At 40.9% G+C, this 18,385-nt stretch overlaps 1 protein-coding gene across 4 annotated transcripts in view; it reads right to left on the bottom strand.

The window, feature by feature from the left end:
- Positions 1 to 18,385, bottom strand: part of ubap1 (ubiquitin associated protein 1) — a 61,215-nt gene that overhangs the window by 11,037 nt on the left and 31,793 nt on the right. For all 4 annotated transcript variants that reach the window (XM_059989629.1, XM_059989631.1, XM_059989628.1 and 1 more), the window contains exons 4-5: positions 15,220 to 16,158; positions 591 to 788 (exon numbers count right to left, since the gene is read on the bottom strand). In XM_059989629.1, the coding sequence (XP_059845612.1) occupies positions 591 to 788; positions 15,220 to 16,158 (1,137 nt within the window). The remainder of the gene's footprint in view (positions 1 to 590; positions 789 to 15,219; positions 16,159 to 18,385) is intronic.

Here is an 18,385-nt window from a genome sequence, read left to right as displayed (position 1 = left end):
AATTTATCAATTTCATGTGGTAAAAAGGAATTCTTCAGAAATAATCTTGTGATCAGTTTTAACTAACTGAGCAATAATATAATAAAACACTCAAGATATTTGAATAAATTCAAATTATGAATACACCTGCACCTCACACAACAGGTCCATCAGAAGTATCGATGGAATAGTGATCATAGGCCAGATATTTTCTTCATTACAGAGTTAGTTTACAATTCTTTTAATGCAAAAGTTACAAACAGAATTTTAAAGACCCAGCACTACTCCTAATCTGTTCATCCATGAAAACTCATTTGATTCTTTGCCAGTAAGATATATGAAATAGCTACCTATACAGCAGATACTCTATCCACTTACTTCAAAACACATAAGACTATTGAACTATGTCAATTTCCTTTAAAAACTGGCAAATTCCATCCCAATCAACAAAGAGAACCTAAATGAAGAGAAACAATCGCTTTCACTCTTATGAGCTGAATCATTTGTCTGGTGTAAATTAATTCAACAAATTGATCCAGCTGTTATTTGAAAAGAGCACAGAGATAAATTTTGTCCTGCATTGAACCTTGAAAAAAAATGCATATCCTTACCTGTTCTAGGTTTTCTCCTCTTTTCTGCATGGCTTTGATTACATTCTCACAGGAGTATCCCATGCTAACTATAGTTTCTGCACACTGCCTCTCACTTGGGGTTAATGTTTGAAGTGGATCAACACATTCCAGTCTCTTTGAGGCATCTCCAGCATTTGTGGTGAACAATTCTGCAGTGGGATGGTCTTGAAAACTAACCTATTCAGAAGACAACAAAGAGATAACCAAAATACAGTTTGATATAGCTGAATTACAAAATATTAGGATACATTTCAAAAGATATCTCCAAAATTGAAATTTAAGGAAAAATATTTATAGGGAAAGCAAAATAAAGCACTTTGCTTGATACAATCTAAAAATAAATTATTTAGCTAATTAAATTCAAAACCTATAAACCTAATAATAACTTTCCAGTCCTGAAAAGGGTCTCAGCCTAAAAGATTGACTGTTCGTTCCATAGATGCTGCCTGACCTGCTGAGTTCCTCCAGCTTCTTGTGTAAGTTGCTTTGGATTTCCAGCATCTGCAGAATTTCTTGTGTTTATAACCTTATTCAATATTCATTTTGTTCAAAGGAGACATGGAATTAAGTTACTTAAATACTAAGCCTTCCTGCAGCCTAAAACGAACAGTCCAAATAAATTTATTGTATATTTTTTCTTACCGGTATAAATGAAATTGTCAGTTTGCTTTTCAAATTATCAGCAATTTTATGCCACAGGCAAACTCAGGGTACACAAACTAATTTAATACAGGATCATCACAGTCTTTCCTTCTGTCAAATTCAAAACTCTCCAAGGTTAGTGTAAAACAGAGTTAAATTTTATAAAGAATATAAGAAGCAGAAGCAAGCATGCCTTTGGGCTCTTGAGGCTGCACCACCATTCAGTATGTTCATGGTTGATCTTTTATCTATCAGTATGTTCATGGTTGATCTTTTATCTAAGCATTCTTTTTTGCATGAATTTCATACTCCTTGACATCTAATAATTCTTCTATCCATCCTGAATATCTGTTGTTCTCTTCAAGAGATTTCAGAGGATTCACCACCCTTTAGGTAAAGAATTTTTTCCCCAATTTCTCTTGATTGGCCGAACCTATACATTGACAGCCGAGTACGAAAATATTAATTTCACGTCCACTATGTCAAATCTCTGCTGAGTGTATCAATGAGACCTCCTTTCATTTTTCCAAAGTCAAGAATATAGGTGTTATGTCTTTCCTGATATGGTTTGTTATTTTGTTTCTAATTACCAGATCTCACTGCTTACTTGTAAGTTCATAGCTGTTGTTGACTACTTATTATTGCACTGTTAAGAAATTAACCTTCGTCATCAGGCCATTTTTATATCCTTTGTATATTTAGTCGCTATTAGTTTGAAGCACTTTGTTAGGAGTCAAAGGAATTTTAATCAATATTTGAATCTATCTTTCATAAGAACACAGAGTACTGCCTTTTTACTCAGCTTCTTGCATACTGTAATGCGCTGGTGAACAATAAAACTGCCTTCAAACTACAACTACACAGGGCTGCAATCTACCCACCTGCCTAGCTTAATAAAATGGGTCAACTATTGAGCAAGGGCAGAATAGGAAAAAGAGCAGAATAATAGGTCCACTTCATTGCCTCCATTCCAGACAGCAACCCAGTGAATCTCTGCTGCACTCCCTCGAATTATATTCCAACTTGCCTTTCCACTTAGCCTGTCCATCTCTCAAGCTAGCAGACCAACTCAGCTTTAAAGGTGTAGAATCAGATATTAAACACAAGCACTAATCTACACCATGTAGCTACACGTATGCTCAACAATACAAGCAGCAAACTATAAAGAGCTAAGCAACCTATAACCTATTGGATGATACCAACAGTCTGCCCTGCAACAGAATTGCAAGTGGACAATTAAGATGGCTAGGTGAACTTTTGTGTATATTCATCCTTAATATTTGCAGAGACCAATGTGCAAATGGGGAAAATACATCAGCCAAAGACAGGCAGACAGACATACTTTATTGATCCCGAGGGAAATTGGGTTTGTTACAGCCGCACCAACCAAGAATAGTGAAGAAATATAGCACTATAAACCGTAAATAATTAAATAATATGTTAATCATGCCAAGTGGAAATAAGTCCAGGACCAGCCTATTGGCACAGAGTGTCTGACACTCCGAGGGAGGAGTTGTAAAGTTTGATGGCCACAGGTAGGAATGACTTTCTATGATGCTCAGTGTTACATCTCGGTGGAATGAGTCTCTGGCTATATGTACTCCTGTGCTTAACCAGTACATTATGGAATGGATGGGAGTCATTGCCCAAGATGGCATGCAACTTGGACAGCATCCTCTTTTCAGATACCACTGTCAGCGAGTCCAGTTCCACCCTCACAACATCACTGGCCTTACGAATAAGTTTGTTGATTCTGTTGGTGTCTGCTACCCTCAGCCTGCTGCCCCAGCAAACATGATAGCACTGGCCACCACAGAGTCATAGAACATCCTCAGCATCGTCCGGCAGATGTTAAAGGACTTCAGTCTCCTCAGGAAATAGAGACGGCTCTGACCCTTCTTGTAGACAGCCTCAGTGTTCTTTGACCAGTCCACTTTATTGTCAATTCGTATCCCCAGGTATTTGTAATCCTCCACCATGTCCACACTGACCCCTTGGATGGAAACAGGGGTCACTGGTGCCTTAGCCTTCCTCAGGTCCACCACCAGCTCCTTAGTCTTTTTCACATTAAGCTGCAGATGATTCTGCTCACACCATGTGACAAGTTTCCCACCGTAGCCCTGTACTCAGCCTCATCTCCCCTGCTGATGCATCCAACTATGGCAGAGTCATCAGAAAACTTCTGAAGATGGCAAGACTCTGTGTTGTAGCCGACGTCCGAGGTATAGATGGTGCCAAGTAGATAAGACATACTGGCTTCCTGTGAGTCCCAACATTAGGAAAATACTTTTGAAGACATGCTTATAAGATTTGTTTGCTGTTCCAGTCTCGCTAATGAACAAACTGCTGACACAATGGCTCTCATTCAGCATTGATCATTTTGTGCAATGCAAGCAAAGCTCAACCCACTGACAAGTGATCCATGATTGAGTACAGCAATGTTTTATGTGTTGAAAATACCAATGGCAATTCTTCATTTTGATGAATCACACGTTACTATGATATTAGAGTTTGGAACTTTGGTCATTGCAACTGTTCACTGTGCCACATCATTAATACAAAATGGATGAATCCTGCATTCATTCAATATGACCAGACTTGTGGCACTGTGCAGAAATGAGCATCACTTTAACTTGTGCAATGCTACACAAATCTAGAAGTATTTGCTAGAAACACAATTTTTGAAGTTAGCACAGGAAGTCTCTATGATAGATAGTCAGAACTTCCCGATGCATCACCAGCACTAGCCTACCCACCATCAAAGACATATTTACAGAAAAGTGCCAGTAACATCAGTAAGGATCCCACCCACTTTGCTCATGGACTATTTGTCCCACTCCAATCATGGAGGAGACTTCGTAGCATCCACACCAGGACCACCAGACTCAAAAACAGTTCCCTTCCCCAAGCACCAAGGCTGATCACCACCTCCACCCACTTACCCACCCTCTACAGCCCCTCCCCAACCACTACTAAATCAGTTCCCACCAGTCACCTTGTGTACAGTGCCTAGAGCCACTTTATGGACAATCTATGTACTAAGCTATATTTTTTTTATATTTATTACATTTTTAACTTATTGTGCTTTTTGTGCTGATTATAAGAAGACAGGTCCCACCACACCCAGTGACTACAGACCAGTGGCACTTACCTCACAAGTTGTGAAATTATTAGAAAGACTGGTCCTGACACACCTCCAGACCATCATAAATCCATCACTGGACCCTCTGCAGTTTGCTTACCAACCATATATTGGAGTCGAGTGCACCATTATCTTCCTGCTTCAATGGGCTTGCACCCATTTGGATGAGCCAGGCAGCACTGTGAGAATCCTTTTCTTTGTCTTTGACAGTGCTTTTCGGACCATACGACCTGCCTTACTAGGGAGTAAGCTCACAGAGATGCAGGTGGATGCTACACCAGTGTCCCAGATTAAAGAGTATCTGTCCAGATGGCTGTAGAGCCATGTATGAGACACTGTGGTTAGCAACACTTGGGCACCTCAAGGGACTGTCCTGTCCCCTTCCTGTTCACAGTCTATACCTCGGACTTCAGATACAACTCAGAGTCCTGCACCTGCAGATGTTTTTGGACAACTTGGCAGCTGTGGGCTGTATCAGCCAGGGTCAACAGGCTGAGTTCAGAAGAATGATGGACAACTTTGTTGAGTGCTGTGGGCTGAATCACCTGCAGTTCATCATCACTAAGACAAAGGAGCTGCTGGTGGACTTTAGGAAGGTGAAAACATGCTGCATTCCCATCTCCATCAAGGAAACGGATGCAGGAGTCATCCAGGACTACAGATACCGGGGAACTCACCTGGATAATAAACTAGACTGGATTAAGAATACAGGGACTCTGTAAAAGAAGGGACAGAGCCGACTGTACTACCTCAGGTGGCTCCAATCATTCAATGTCTGGTGTTCTATGCTGCAGATGTTCTACAACTCAGTGGTGGCCAGCATTCTATTCTACGTTGTAGTCTGCAGGGATAGTAGGGTGACAGCAGCTGACACCATGAAGATCAAGAAGTTGGTCAGGAAGGCTGGTTCTGTTCTGGAGGAAGTGGATTCTCTGGTGTTTGTGTCTCAGAGGAGGATGCTGCAGAAGCTACAGAGTATTATGGACAATCCCTCTCACCCCCTCCACGACATACTGGACAAATGGAGGAGCACCTTTAGTAACAAACTGATTCCACTGACGTGCACCACTGAACGCCACAGGAGATCCTTTTTCCTTGTGGCTATAAGACTCTACAACTCCTCCTCAAGTATATAAGTAGATGGTTTCATTGCACATCTGTATTTTGCAGTATTTTACTGTTTAATGCATATTTTGTATTCTTTTTTGTACCTCAGTGCAAGGCATTTAATGCCAAAACACTGCAATAGATTGAGGACTGCTGAGTGAATCACTGGGGTCTCTCTCCCCACCACCAGCCAGGTCATGTACCAGAAGTGCTGCGTTTGCAGCACCCCCAGCAATATCCAGGACTTCCCTCATCGCTCTCACAATCTATTTGGCCTCCTACCGTTGCGCAGAAGGTACCACAGTACAAGAACAAGGCTAACAGTTTCTTTCCCCCAAACTGTGAGACTTCGGAACACCCTGCTACCACTCCGTACACATTATATATGACTGTACAAGTAATAATAATACTGTTGCATGTTGTATATGCACTTTCTGTCAACTTGTGCATCTATAGAATACTTGTATCTATTAATACTGTTATTATTTTGTGTTGTATGTGATACATATACTGTAATTTGCAACTTGGTTCCAAATCACGTCCATGATCTGTGATTTATGGCTAGGATTAGTGAAGGCCAATAATCCTAACTTCAGGAAATCTCAGCTGCAGGAATTGCATAGGGCAGTGTGCTTGACATTCTGCCCATGACTATCATCAGGCAGGAAGTATAAAAGCCTTAGGATCCAGCCTTCAGGTTCAGGAACAGTTATTACCCTACAACCAACAGGCTCCTAAGCCAATGTGGACAGCTTCACACACCATTACTCTGAACTGATTCTACAAACTGCAGACTCACTTCCAAGAACTGTTTGCAACTCATGTTCTAAACATTCTTTTGCACATTGGTCGTTTGAGAGTCTTTGCTTGATTATGTATAGTTTTACATAAATTCTATTGTATTTATTTTATCTTATAATGCCTGCAAGAAAATTAATCTCAAAGTGGGCTATAGTAACATATACGCATTTAGAAAATAAAATTACTTTATTCAAGGAAGAGTAGAATACAGCTCAGTAATTGATGCATTGCGTTTTTAAAGTTCAAAGAAAATTTATTATTTACTTTGTAAATTTATTCACCTTAAAATTATGACCTCTCATATTAGCCATTTTCATTCTGGGAAAAAGGCATTGGCTGTATATTCTATCAATCACTAACATCTTACACACCTCAATCACTTTTTACTTATGACTGTGAGGCTAAATACAACTCTAATATCATATTTGAATTTGTTAACGACACCACTGTTGCTTGCCGAATCAAAAGGGGTGATAAATTAGCACATGGAGGGAGATTGAAAATCTGGTTGAATTGTGGCACAATCTCTCATTCAAATGTCAGAAAAACCAAAGAACTTATTATTGACTACTGGAGGAGCAAACTGAAGTCTATGAGCCAGTGCTCATCAGAGGATATGAGGTGGAGAGGCTCAGAAACGTTAAATTCCTCAACATTATCATTTCAAAGCATCTGTCCTGGGCCAGCACACGTGTCATTACAAATAAGACATGGCAGTGCCTCTACTTTCTTCAGAAGTTTGTAAAGATTTGACATGTCATCTAAAGCTTTAACAAACTTCAATAGGTGCACGGAGAACATACTGACAGGTATACTCTCCATATACCACTCTCAATATATGGAGGGTGTACCATATACTCTGGTACATAGCATTTGGAGAGTACAGCCTGGTATGGAAACACCAATACCCTTCAACAGAAAAGCTTACAAAAACTGGTGTACAGCCCAGTCCAGTCCATTACAGGTAAAGCCCTCCCCACCACTGAGCAAAGTGGCAGGAAAGAAGCATCAAGGATACCATCTTCCAGTCCATGCCCTCATCTTGCTGCTGTCATTAGGAAGCAGGTACAGGAGCCTTAGGTCCCACACCACCAGGCTTAAGCACAGTTATTGCCTTTCAATCATCAGGTTCCTGAACCAGAGTGGATAACTTCACTCACTCCATCATTGAACTGAATTTCACAACCTATGGACTCACTTTCAAAGACATAACAAATCATTATCACAATTTTATTTATTACTTGTTTATCTATTATTATTTTTGTATTTGCACAATTTGTCCTTTGCACATTGAGTGTTAGTCCATCTTTGTGAGTAGTTTTTCACTGATTCTATTGTACTCATATATATTTACTGTGAATGTCCACAAAGAAGCATTTCTCAGGGTAGTATGTGGCAACATAAATGACCTTGGATAATAAATTCACTTTGAATGTTGAATTATCAAATCACCTCTCATCCTCCTTTGCTTCAATGAGAAAACCCCTAGCTCACTCAATGTTTCCACATAAGACTTGCTCTCTAATCCAGGCAGCAGTCTGGTAAATCTCCTCTACTCTACAACCTTCCTATAATACAGTGACCAAAACTGAAATAACAGCATCTCACTATCACCAAGATCACAGGAGCAGAATTGGGCCATTTGTCCCATCGCGTCTGCTTCACTATTCTATCATAGCTGATACCTTTCCCTCTAAACCCCATCCTCCTACCTTTTTCCTGTAACTTTTGATGACCTTACTAATCAAGAACCTATCAACCTCCGCTTTAAATATACCCAATGACTTGGATTCCACATCCATCTGTGGCAATGAGTTTCACAGATTCATCACCCCCTAGCTAAGGAAATTCCCCCTCATCTGTTCTAAAGGGACATCCTTCTATTCTCAGGTTGTGCCCTCTGATCCTAGAGTCCCCAACTATAGGAAACATTTTCTCCCCATCCACTCTATCCAGGCCCTTCAATATTAAACAGGTTTCAATGAGATCCCCCTCATTCTTCTAAACTCCAATGAGTCCTGGCCCAGAGCATTCAAATGTGCCTCGTATGTTAAACCTTTCATTCCTGGAATAATTCTTGTGAACCTCTCTGGACCCTCTCCAGATCATTGTCATGAAATACTTCTTGACTCTATCCAATATAACCTAATAACATAAAACAATTACAGCACGGAAACAGGCCATTTCGGCCCTTCTAGTCCGTGCTGAACCCTTACTCTCACCTAGTCCCACCTACCTGCACTCAGCCCATAACCCTCCATTCCTTTCCTGTCCATATACCTATCCAATTTTTTTTTAAATGCCAGCACATCTTTTCTTAGTGCAAATATGAGGAAATCTGCAGATGCTGGAAATTCCAGCAACACACACAAAATGCTGGTGGAATGCAGCAGGCTAGGCAGCATCTATAGGAACAAGTACAGTCGAAGTTTCGGGCCAAGACCCTTCGTCAGGACTAAATGAAAGAAGAGATAGTAAGAGATTTGAAAGTGGGAGGGGAGGGGGATGTCTGAAATGATAGAAGACAAGAGGGGGAGGGATGAAGCTAAGAGCTGGGAAGTTGATTTGAAAAAGGGATACAGAGCTGGAGAAGGGAGAGGATTATGGGACGTGAGGCCTAGGGAGAAAGAAAGGGGGAGGGGAGCACCAGAGGAAGATGGAGAGCAGGCAAGGAGTGATTGTGAGAGGGACAGGGAGAGAAAAAAAAAGAGAAAAAAGGGAGGAAAATAATAAATAAATAACTTTTCTTAGACAAGGGGCCTAAAACTGCTCACAAGTGCAGTCTGACCAATGCCTTATAAACCCTCAGCATTACATCCTTGTGTTTATATGCTAGCCCTCTTGAAATGAATGCTAACATTGGATTTGCCTTCCTTACCACTGACTAAGCCTGCAAGATAACCTTTCGGGGATCTTGTACGAGGACTCCCAAGTCTCTTTGCACCTCTCATTTTTGAATTTTCTCCTGCTTTAGAAAATAGTCCACACCTTTATTGCTTCTGCCAATATGCATGACAATGCACGTCCGTACAATATATTCCAAATGCACTTCCTTACCCATTCCCCCAACCTGTCTAAGTCTTCTACAGACACCCTGCTTCCTCGACACTACCTAACCTGCCACTTCGTAACTTGGCCATAAAGCCATTAATTCCTTCATCCAAATCATTAACATATAATATGAAAAGAAGCAGTTCCAACATTCACCCAGGGCCACCACGAATCATCAGCAGCCAACCAGAAAAGGTGCCCTTTATTCCCACTCTTTGCCTCCTGCTAGTCAGCCAATCTTCTGCAACTATCCTTCCCGTAATACCATGGGTTAACTTGTTAAGCAGCTTCACATGCAGCACCTTTTCAAATGACTTCTGAAAATCCAAATAAACAACATCTATTGATCCTTCCTTGCCTAACTTATCTGTTATTTCCTCAAAGAATTCAAAAAGATTTACCTGTTATATCCTCAAAGAATTCAAAAAGATTTGTCAGGCAAGATTTTCCCTTGAAACCATGCTAACATTTGCCTATTTTGTCATGCATCCCCAAGTACCCCGAAAGCCACCCTTAGTAATAGACTCCAACACCTTCCCAACCATTTAAGTCAGGCTAATTGCCTATAATTTCCTTTCTTCTGTCTACCTTCTTAAAGAGTAGAGTGACATAAGTAATTTTCCAGTCCTCAGGAACCATTCCCAAATCTAGAGATTCTAGTAAGCACATAACTAATGCCTCCACAATCTCTTCAACTACCTCGTTCAGAACCTTGGGGTATCGTCCATCTAGTCCAGATGATTGATCTACCTTCTTTCAACTTTCCAAGCACCTTTTTCCTTAGTAAAAAGCAAACCTGCCCCAACAATCTCACATTTCTCGCATTCTGCTAGTGACTTCTAACATGAAGACTATTGCAAAATACTTGTTCAATTTGTCCACCATTTTTTGTCCCCTATTAATATTGCTCTAGCATCATTTTCCAGCAGTCCATTCTCACATTCCTTTTACTCTTTATGTACAAGGTACCTGAAAAAAATCTTGTTGTGTCTTGTTTTACATTATTGACTTCATCTTCTCATTTTTTTTAAATATAAAGCTTCCCAATCCTCTGCCTTCCCACTAATTCTTGCAATAAATGCCCTCTCTTTTGCTTTCAAGCTGTTTTTGACTTCCCTTGTCAGCCACGGTTGCCTCATGCTCCTTTTATCTTCATCTTTGGGATGTATCATTTCTGTGCCTTCCGAAACTCCCCCAGAAGCACCTGCCACTGCTGTTCTGCCGTCATCCTTAGCAGTATCTGCTTCCAATCAACTTTGGCCAGCTCCTCTCTCATGCTTCTGTAATTCCCTTTACTCCATTGTAATACTGATACATCTGATTTTAGCTTCTCCTTCTCAAACTGCATGGTGAATTCTATCATATTTTGATCACTGCCTCTGAAAGATTCCTTTACCTTAAGCTCCCTAGTCAAATTTGGGTCATTACACAACACCCAATCTAGAACAGTCTTTCCCCTAGTGGGCTCAACCACAAGGTACTCTAAAAAACCATCTCATAGGCATTCTTCAAATTCCATCTCTTGTGATCCAGCACCAACCTGATTTACTTACAAATCTACTTGCATATTGAAATCCCCAGTGATTATTGCAACATCGCCCTTTTCTATTTGTCATTGTAAGTTATAGATCACATCCTGGCTGCTGTTTGGAGGTCTGTATATAACTCCCATCAGGGCCTTTTAATTCTACCCTCAAGGTTTCGACATCTTCTGATCCTATGTCACCTCCTTCTAAGGATTTGATTTCATTTCCTCCCCCCCCCCCAAACAGAGCCACTCCACCCCCTCTACCTATCTGCCTATCCATTCAATATAATGTGTATCCTTGGATGTTGAACTCCCAATTATGATCTTTCAGACACCACTCAGAAATATCAACATCATACCTGTCAATCTTTTAATTGTGGTACAAGACCATCTACCTTATTCTGTATACTGCATGCATTCAAATATAATACCTTCAGTTCTGTATTCATCACACTTTTTGATATTAGCCCCTGTTACACTTTAACTCATCCCACTAACTGCAATTTTGCCATATCATCAGCCTGTCCTTCCTCACTGAATCTAGTTGTATACCAACTGCCCAATCCTTAGCCCCTAGCCAAATTAGTTTAAGCCCTTCCCAACGGCTCTAGCAAACCTGCCCACAAGGATACTGGTCCCTCTTGGGTTCAGGTGTAACCTATCCTTTTTTTTCTTTTTTAAAACAGGTCATAACTTCCCCAGAATAGATCCCAGTGATCCAGAAATCTGAAACCCTGCACCAATTCTTTAGCCAATCATTCATCTGCCAAATCATCCTATTCTTATCCTCACTGACATGTGGCACAGTCAGCAAACCAGAGATTACTACCCTGGATTTCATGCTTTTCAGCTTTCCGTCTATATTTTTTCTTCAGGACCCCTCCCTTTTATTAATCTCTGTCATTGGTATCGTGACTTATGGTTGTTCACTTCCCTCCCCCTTTAGTATACTGTGGACCTGATCTGAGTCATCCCTGGCCCTGGCACCTTGGAGGCAACATATCCATCGGGGTGTCTCGTTCACATGTACAAAACTTGCTTTTTGCTCTTCTAAATACAGAATCCCCCATCACTACTCCACTACTCTTCTCCCTTTCCCTTCTAAGCCACAGAGCCACATTCAGTGCCAAAGACCCAGTCACTGTGGCTTCCCCCTGGTAGTTGTCACCAAACATTATCTAAAGCAATATACTTAGCTTTGTGGGGAATAGCTACCAGGGTACTCTGCACTGGTTGCCCATTCTTTTTCTGACTCCTGACAGTAATGCAGCTACATGCCTCCTGCAACTTAGGGGTGACTACCTCCCTGTAGCTCCTATCTATCATCTCCTCAGTTTTCCATATCAGCCAAAGGTCATCCAGCTGCAGCTCCATTTCCTTAACATGGTCTCAGAAGAGCTGCAGCTCAATGCACTTCATGCAGATGTAGTTATCAGGGAGTCTGAAGTTCCCACATCTCACATGAAGAAAATACCATTACTCGCAGACCCATTCTCAGTGCAGTTGCTAGATAATAACATTAAAAAAAACTTTTCTAAAAGCTGACTTAGAACCTCTGCCTGTGCCTATTCTCACCTAAGCCTTTTGAGCCAAAGGCGGACCACTCTAATACTGCCCCACTCATATAAATGGTTGCTCTGCTAGCACCTCCTTTCTTTTTATTGGCCTCCTGCTAACCAAGAAGGACAATGTCTATGGTATTTTTCATTTTGTTATATAGGTAATACCGGTGCTGAATGTCAAAAGTAAGTGTTCAGATAATCATTTGGCTTACTGTAGATAATAACTATGGCTTTGCACTTTTTGAAGCAAATGTTACTTATTACTTATCAGCCATGCTCCAATAATATCTATGTCTTTTCCACCCCAACAGCTCCTGAGAAGAGGTAGTGAGCAAACTTTTTGAACTGTTGCAGTCCTTATAGTGAAAAATTCTCAAAGAAGAGTGTTGAGTATAGAGTTCCAAGATGAAAGAACAGTGTTGTAATTTCAAGTCAAAATGCTGTACTGTCTGAAAGGGAACATACAAGTGGTTGTGTTTTGAACATTGATGTTAGAATTAGAATTTATTTAAAATCATACATCCATGCCACAATGCGAGGGAGTAAAAATCTTTGTGTTATGACTCCGTTGCAACACACAGGTATGTGAATTTTTAAGATAGAAACATACATAGATGAAGCATAGAAAACCTACAGCACAATACAGGCCCTTCGGCCCACAAAGTTGTGCCTACATTTTCCTGCATCAAATGCCATCAGCCTTCCCCCCCCCCCCCCCCCCATATTGCATTGTATGAATCTAATTGGCTTCTACGATGGTTAGGTTTCAGGAGGAAGGCAAGATGGCTTCTCACACTTCTGGCTACTGATAGTTGTGTAAACTTTAGTCCTCTTTATCAATCACATGGACCCTGACTTCATTAAGAATGGGTATAGTCCTGGTGCTCACTCCTCCCATAAGTATCTAAGATCATTCACAACTAGATGCGGGAAAAACTATTGAGCTTTGATCTGAAACCCTAGTTTTTAAAAAAATTTAGTTCATTTAGAGATACAGCACGGTAACAGGCCCTTCCAGCCCAATGAGCCCATGCTGCCGAATCGCACTCATGTGACCAAATAACTTACTAACCCGCATGTCTTTGGACTCTGGGACAGAACTAGGGAACATGTAAACTCCTTACAGAGAGCAACAGAAATGAACCTGGGTTGCTGGTTCTGTAATAACACTAGCTACATCTTCATCGGGTTGACATCAGACATCAGGTCTGTCAAGGACTGCTCTTTGCATTCCCTTCTGTTCGCCTCATTGACCCAGTGTTGAGTGTTATCAGTTGACTGAATGTTAAGCCACATGATTGCCAATGTTGGCCACGTTCTTATCTTCTCCTGCCACAGTGCCTCCCGAGAGCATGGTTTTCAGCTGATAGTTCAAGTTTACTCATTTAAGCATGATAATCGAGCCACACAACATGATGGAGAGTGCTTTCAGTATGAATAGGGGATTCTGTCACCTGAAGAACTGTGTGATGTGTTACTTCTACTAATGTAATCATGGGCATTTGAATTATTGAGGTGGAAGACAAATACATTTATCTGTTGTGTTGATGTGCTCACTGCCTGCTGTGACATTCAACCAACTCAGTCTCCAGTGGTACTAGCAAGCCCTCTTGTCAGAATACAGCTGCAGCTTATTTGTAGGTATGCCAGTGCTGCTCCTAGCTTGCCCCTTAGCATTCTTCATTGCACTAGCGTTCACTGTAATGAGAAAGTGAAGGTTTCACCTGTCCACATTGGTGCCAATAGTAGCAGTGTTCATTTCTTTCGCTGCCACAGTGCCTCATGTGTGCCCAGCTTTTAGCTGACAGTTCTGTACTATTATTTTAAACAAGAGTGTATGGCCATACAAAACAACAGAGGGTGACACATTTCCAGTGCTTCATTGTGGCTTGGTGAAAACTTTGGAACTCCTTACCCAAAAGGAACTATGGGAGGACCCTCACCCACAAGGTGGTGGTCTGCATCCATGTTCTTAGGGGCAATTGGGAATGGTTAATAGAAGTTTTGCAGTGATGCTACACCTCAAGAATGAATAGGCCCTATGGTAATGTAGCAATTGAAGCAACGCTATTACAGCTCAGGGCGTCAGACCTCGGAGTTCAATTCCAATGCCATCTGTAATGAGTTTGGAAGTCCTCCTCGTGAATGTGCAAGTTTCTTCAGATGTTCTAGTTTTCTCCTACATTCAAAAGACATACCTGCTGATGGGTTAATTGGTCATTGTAAATTGTCCTGTGATTCGGCTAGGGTTAAATAGGTGGGCTGCTGGGTGGTGGGGATTGTTGGGCCGGAAGGGCCTGTTCCGTGCTGTATCCCTAAATAAAATGAAATCCATCCATAACGTTAACACAAATCAACTGGGTGGAAAATATAATTGACTGCACTGATGTGATTCAACATGCAACACTGAAACAAACCAATCATTGACAGTGGTTGTTTCATGTACACTACCAAATTAAAATAAACCTGTGGAGGTCATGCAAAGAGGAAAGTGTGGTACAAAATATCCATTTTCTGGTGCAATGCTAAATGTATAAATAGCATATTCTTCAGGCAGGCAAAAGCCAGGAACAGTAATTGGACTATAGGGTGCTAATGTTCTGAAAGAACTAAGTTAGATTCAAAAATTAACTGATTCAATCAACTTCATTGCAGTGAACTGTACAACAGGAAACAAAATACTTTTGTCACTATTCTTGAAGATTTGAACAAATGAGAATTTGTTTGATGAACCAACAATCAGAGTTAAAAGCTAACTTGAACACAGTTTCTTACCACTTTTGCTACATGTTGAGAGGACTGCTCTGTTCCAGTTGTTGAAATAACTGGTGGAACCTCACACTTGGAAGACGACGCTGCTACGTTATCAATCCCGAGGTCAAAACTTGACGAGGAACGCGTGGATACAACAGGGAGGTCATGTCCATTCAAACCATTACCTTTGTACTGTTCACAGTTCTTTACTGAACTAAACAAAGTGCCATTGGGTAGGCTTGTGCTGTGGAAAGTGCCAGCAAGCTTAGCAGTCTTCTGCTCACTTTCATCAGAATCCAATTTAGGAAAGGACAGAGATTTGATATTGCTGACAGATGAAGCATGTGGGAGAGATACTTTGGCAGTAAAGGGCACTTTTTCACAGCTCTCTAACTGTGGCAAATTGATGAGGCCATTTGGCTTATGAAGAGATTTGAAATCTGAGACTGCTTCCTCAGATGAGGCCTGCACTTCTGGGCTTGGTAGTGCATCTGTGTGTCCCACAATCTGCATGTCCAGGCCATTATTCAATTGTGGAATGATCATTGGCCGTGAAATTGCTTGAACAGCGAGAATATTTTTGAGTTCTTCTTTATCATTGAGTGTTTTCAATTCCAGTTTATCAAAAGGATCCTCTTCACTTTCAAAGTCTGCAATATTGAATTTAGTTGTGTAGGGGGGACTTGGATCTTTTTGCTTCACCATATTGCTGTTAGCTGGCAATGGAGTTAAAATTTTGCTGTGCGTTAAGCCGGCAAATAAAGGATTAAAAGGCAGTGGAACTGTTGAAGAGTGTGATCCATCAGTGGATTGGATTTCACTTTTTCTCCCCGCGAATACCTCAGTTTCAGCAGTCATGGAAGGAACTTCCCTGTTTAAACTTGCTGCCTTTTGTGCAGCTTTAATCCGTTTTATCTCTTCAGCCCATTTTATTGTTCGCTTCTCTAAAGAGAAATCGTACTACAAAAATAAGAGAGAAAACAGCACTATTAAAAACAGTAAATAACTTTAAAACACAGCTGACAATCCTTTTGCTAAACCAGCCAAGAAAATTACCCAGGTAAAATAAAATAATTATACTGGAAAAGTAAATGAACCACTGTGAATTTTAGAAAAGTTTTTTTTCTCAAGATATGGAGTTCCCCTTATGATAGCCTCATTGACTAGTACTCTGTTTAGGGTTTAATTGCATTCATTTTCCAGCTTTAGACTCACTGTAAAGCAGTCTGACTGAGCTGGCCTATACCCCCAACATAGACAAATATGACAGAAATACTCAGCAGGTCAAGCAGCAATGGGTGGGGGGAGGTGATCATTTTTAGCAAAGACCCTCCATAAGAACTGGAACTGAGACAAGTAAGGTCAGAATAAAGCTGAAACAGAACAGAGGAGAGATGAATAGGACAAAAGGAAGTGGAAGTGAGGTAGAGAATTAAAGGGAGAGGAACTGAAAACACCACATCTTCCTGGCTGGCCAAACTGAGGGAACCAGACTTGCAATGTTTTTGACCTACAATTTAGAGTCAAATCAGAATATTAACCAGGATAAATGTACAAGCTTTACAAAGTAGATGTTGTGAATCTGCTGGAGAGTTAGTGGCGTAAATGATTTTTAAAAATTATAACAAAAATTGTTAGTTTCATGCTTTATTCTTTATCGCTCTGACATTGTACAGGATTGCAAGAGACTGCAAAGGGTTGTAGTTCCATCACAGACACAACCCTCCCTATTATCACAGACATCTTCAACAGGCGATGCCTTAAGAAGAGGCCATCCATCTCCTGGAACCCTCAACAACCAGGATATGCCCTCTTCTCATTACCACCATCAGGGAGGTGGTACAGGAAGCTGAAGACCCACACTCAATGATTCAGAAATAGCTTCTTCCTATCTGCCATCAGGTTTCTGAATAGCCCACGAACACTTCATTTTTTTTGCACTACTTATTTTGTAATATATAGTGTAATTTGCACCATACTACTGCTGCAAAACAACAAATTCATGACATAAACAAGAAGTTCTACAGGTGCCGGAAATCCAGAGCAACACACATAAAATACTGGAGGAATTCAGAATTTTCCAGTGGTCCAATATCCACTCTTACTCTCTTTTACTCTATATACCTGAAAAAAAAACTTCTGGTATTCTGATATTTTTGGCGAGCTTACCCTAATATTTTATATTTTCCTTTCTGATGTTTTTTTTTTATGTTGCATCTATTGTTTTAAAAAGCTTCCCAATCCTCTAACTTCCGACTAATTTTTACTATATGTCCTCTCTTTTGCTTTTATGCTGTCTTGTCACCCACGATGGACTCATCCTGCCTTTAGTATACTTCTTCAACTTTGGGATGTATCTGTTCTCTGCCTTCTGAATATTTCCCAGAAACTCCACCCACTGCTGTCTGCTATCACCCCTGCTAGTATCCCCTTCTAATCAACATTGACTTGCTCCTCTCTCATGCCTCTGTTATTCCCTTTACTCCAGTGTAATAGACACATCTGACTTTATCTTCTCCCTCTCAAAGTGCAGGGTGAATTCTGTTATATTATGATCACTGCCTCCCAAGGGTTCCTTTACCTTAAAGCTCCTTAATCAAATTCACTTCATAACACATCACCAAATCCAGAACTGCCTTTCCCTGAGTGGGCTCAACGACAAGCTGCTCTAAAAAAGTCTGATTTTCCCAATCCACATGCATATTTAAATCCCCCATGACTATTGTAACATTGCTCTCATTACATGCCTTTTCTATTTCCCGTTGAAATTTATATCTCACACCCTGGCTATTGTTTGGGTCCTATGTATAACTCCCCTCAATATCTTATTACCCCAGCAGTTTCTTAATTCTACCCACAAGCTATATTTTAGAATCCTATGCTACCTCTTTCAAAGGGTATGATTTAATTTTACCAACAGAACCACCCCAACCCTCTGCCTACCTTCCTGTCCTTTCAGTACAAGCTCCCAACTATGATCTTCTTTCTGTCACTTCTCAGTGATATCCATAATGTCATACCTGCCAAACTCTAACTCCACTCAAGATCATTTACTGTATTGTGGCGACCCATTTCCTGGTACATCCGAACCGGCTCACAATTAGATAGCCTACGGGGGTTTGAGAGCACAGAGCTTTGGAGCCTCTGCGCCACGGGGGGCTTAAAAGTGAGGCTGAGGATTTCGAAT

Source organism: Hypanus sabinus, chromosome 14 (genome assembly GCF_030144855.1).
Source record: "Hypanus sabinus isolate sHypSab1 chromosome 14, sHypSab1.hap1, whole genome shotgun sequence".
NCBI classification, from domain to species: domain Eukaryota; kingdom Metazoa; phylum Chordata; class Chondrichthyes; order Myliobatiformes; family Dasyatidae; genus Hypanus; species Hypanus sabinus.
The sequence above is the reverse complement of the archived record's forward strand: the minus strand, read 5'-3'. Positions and strand labels throughout refer to the sequence as shown.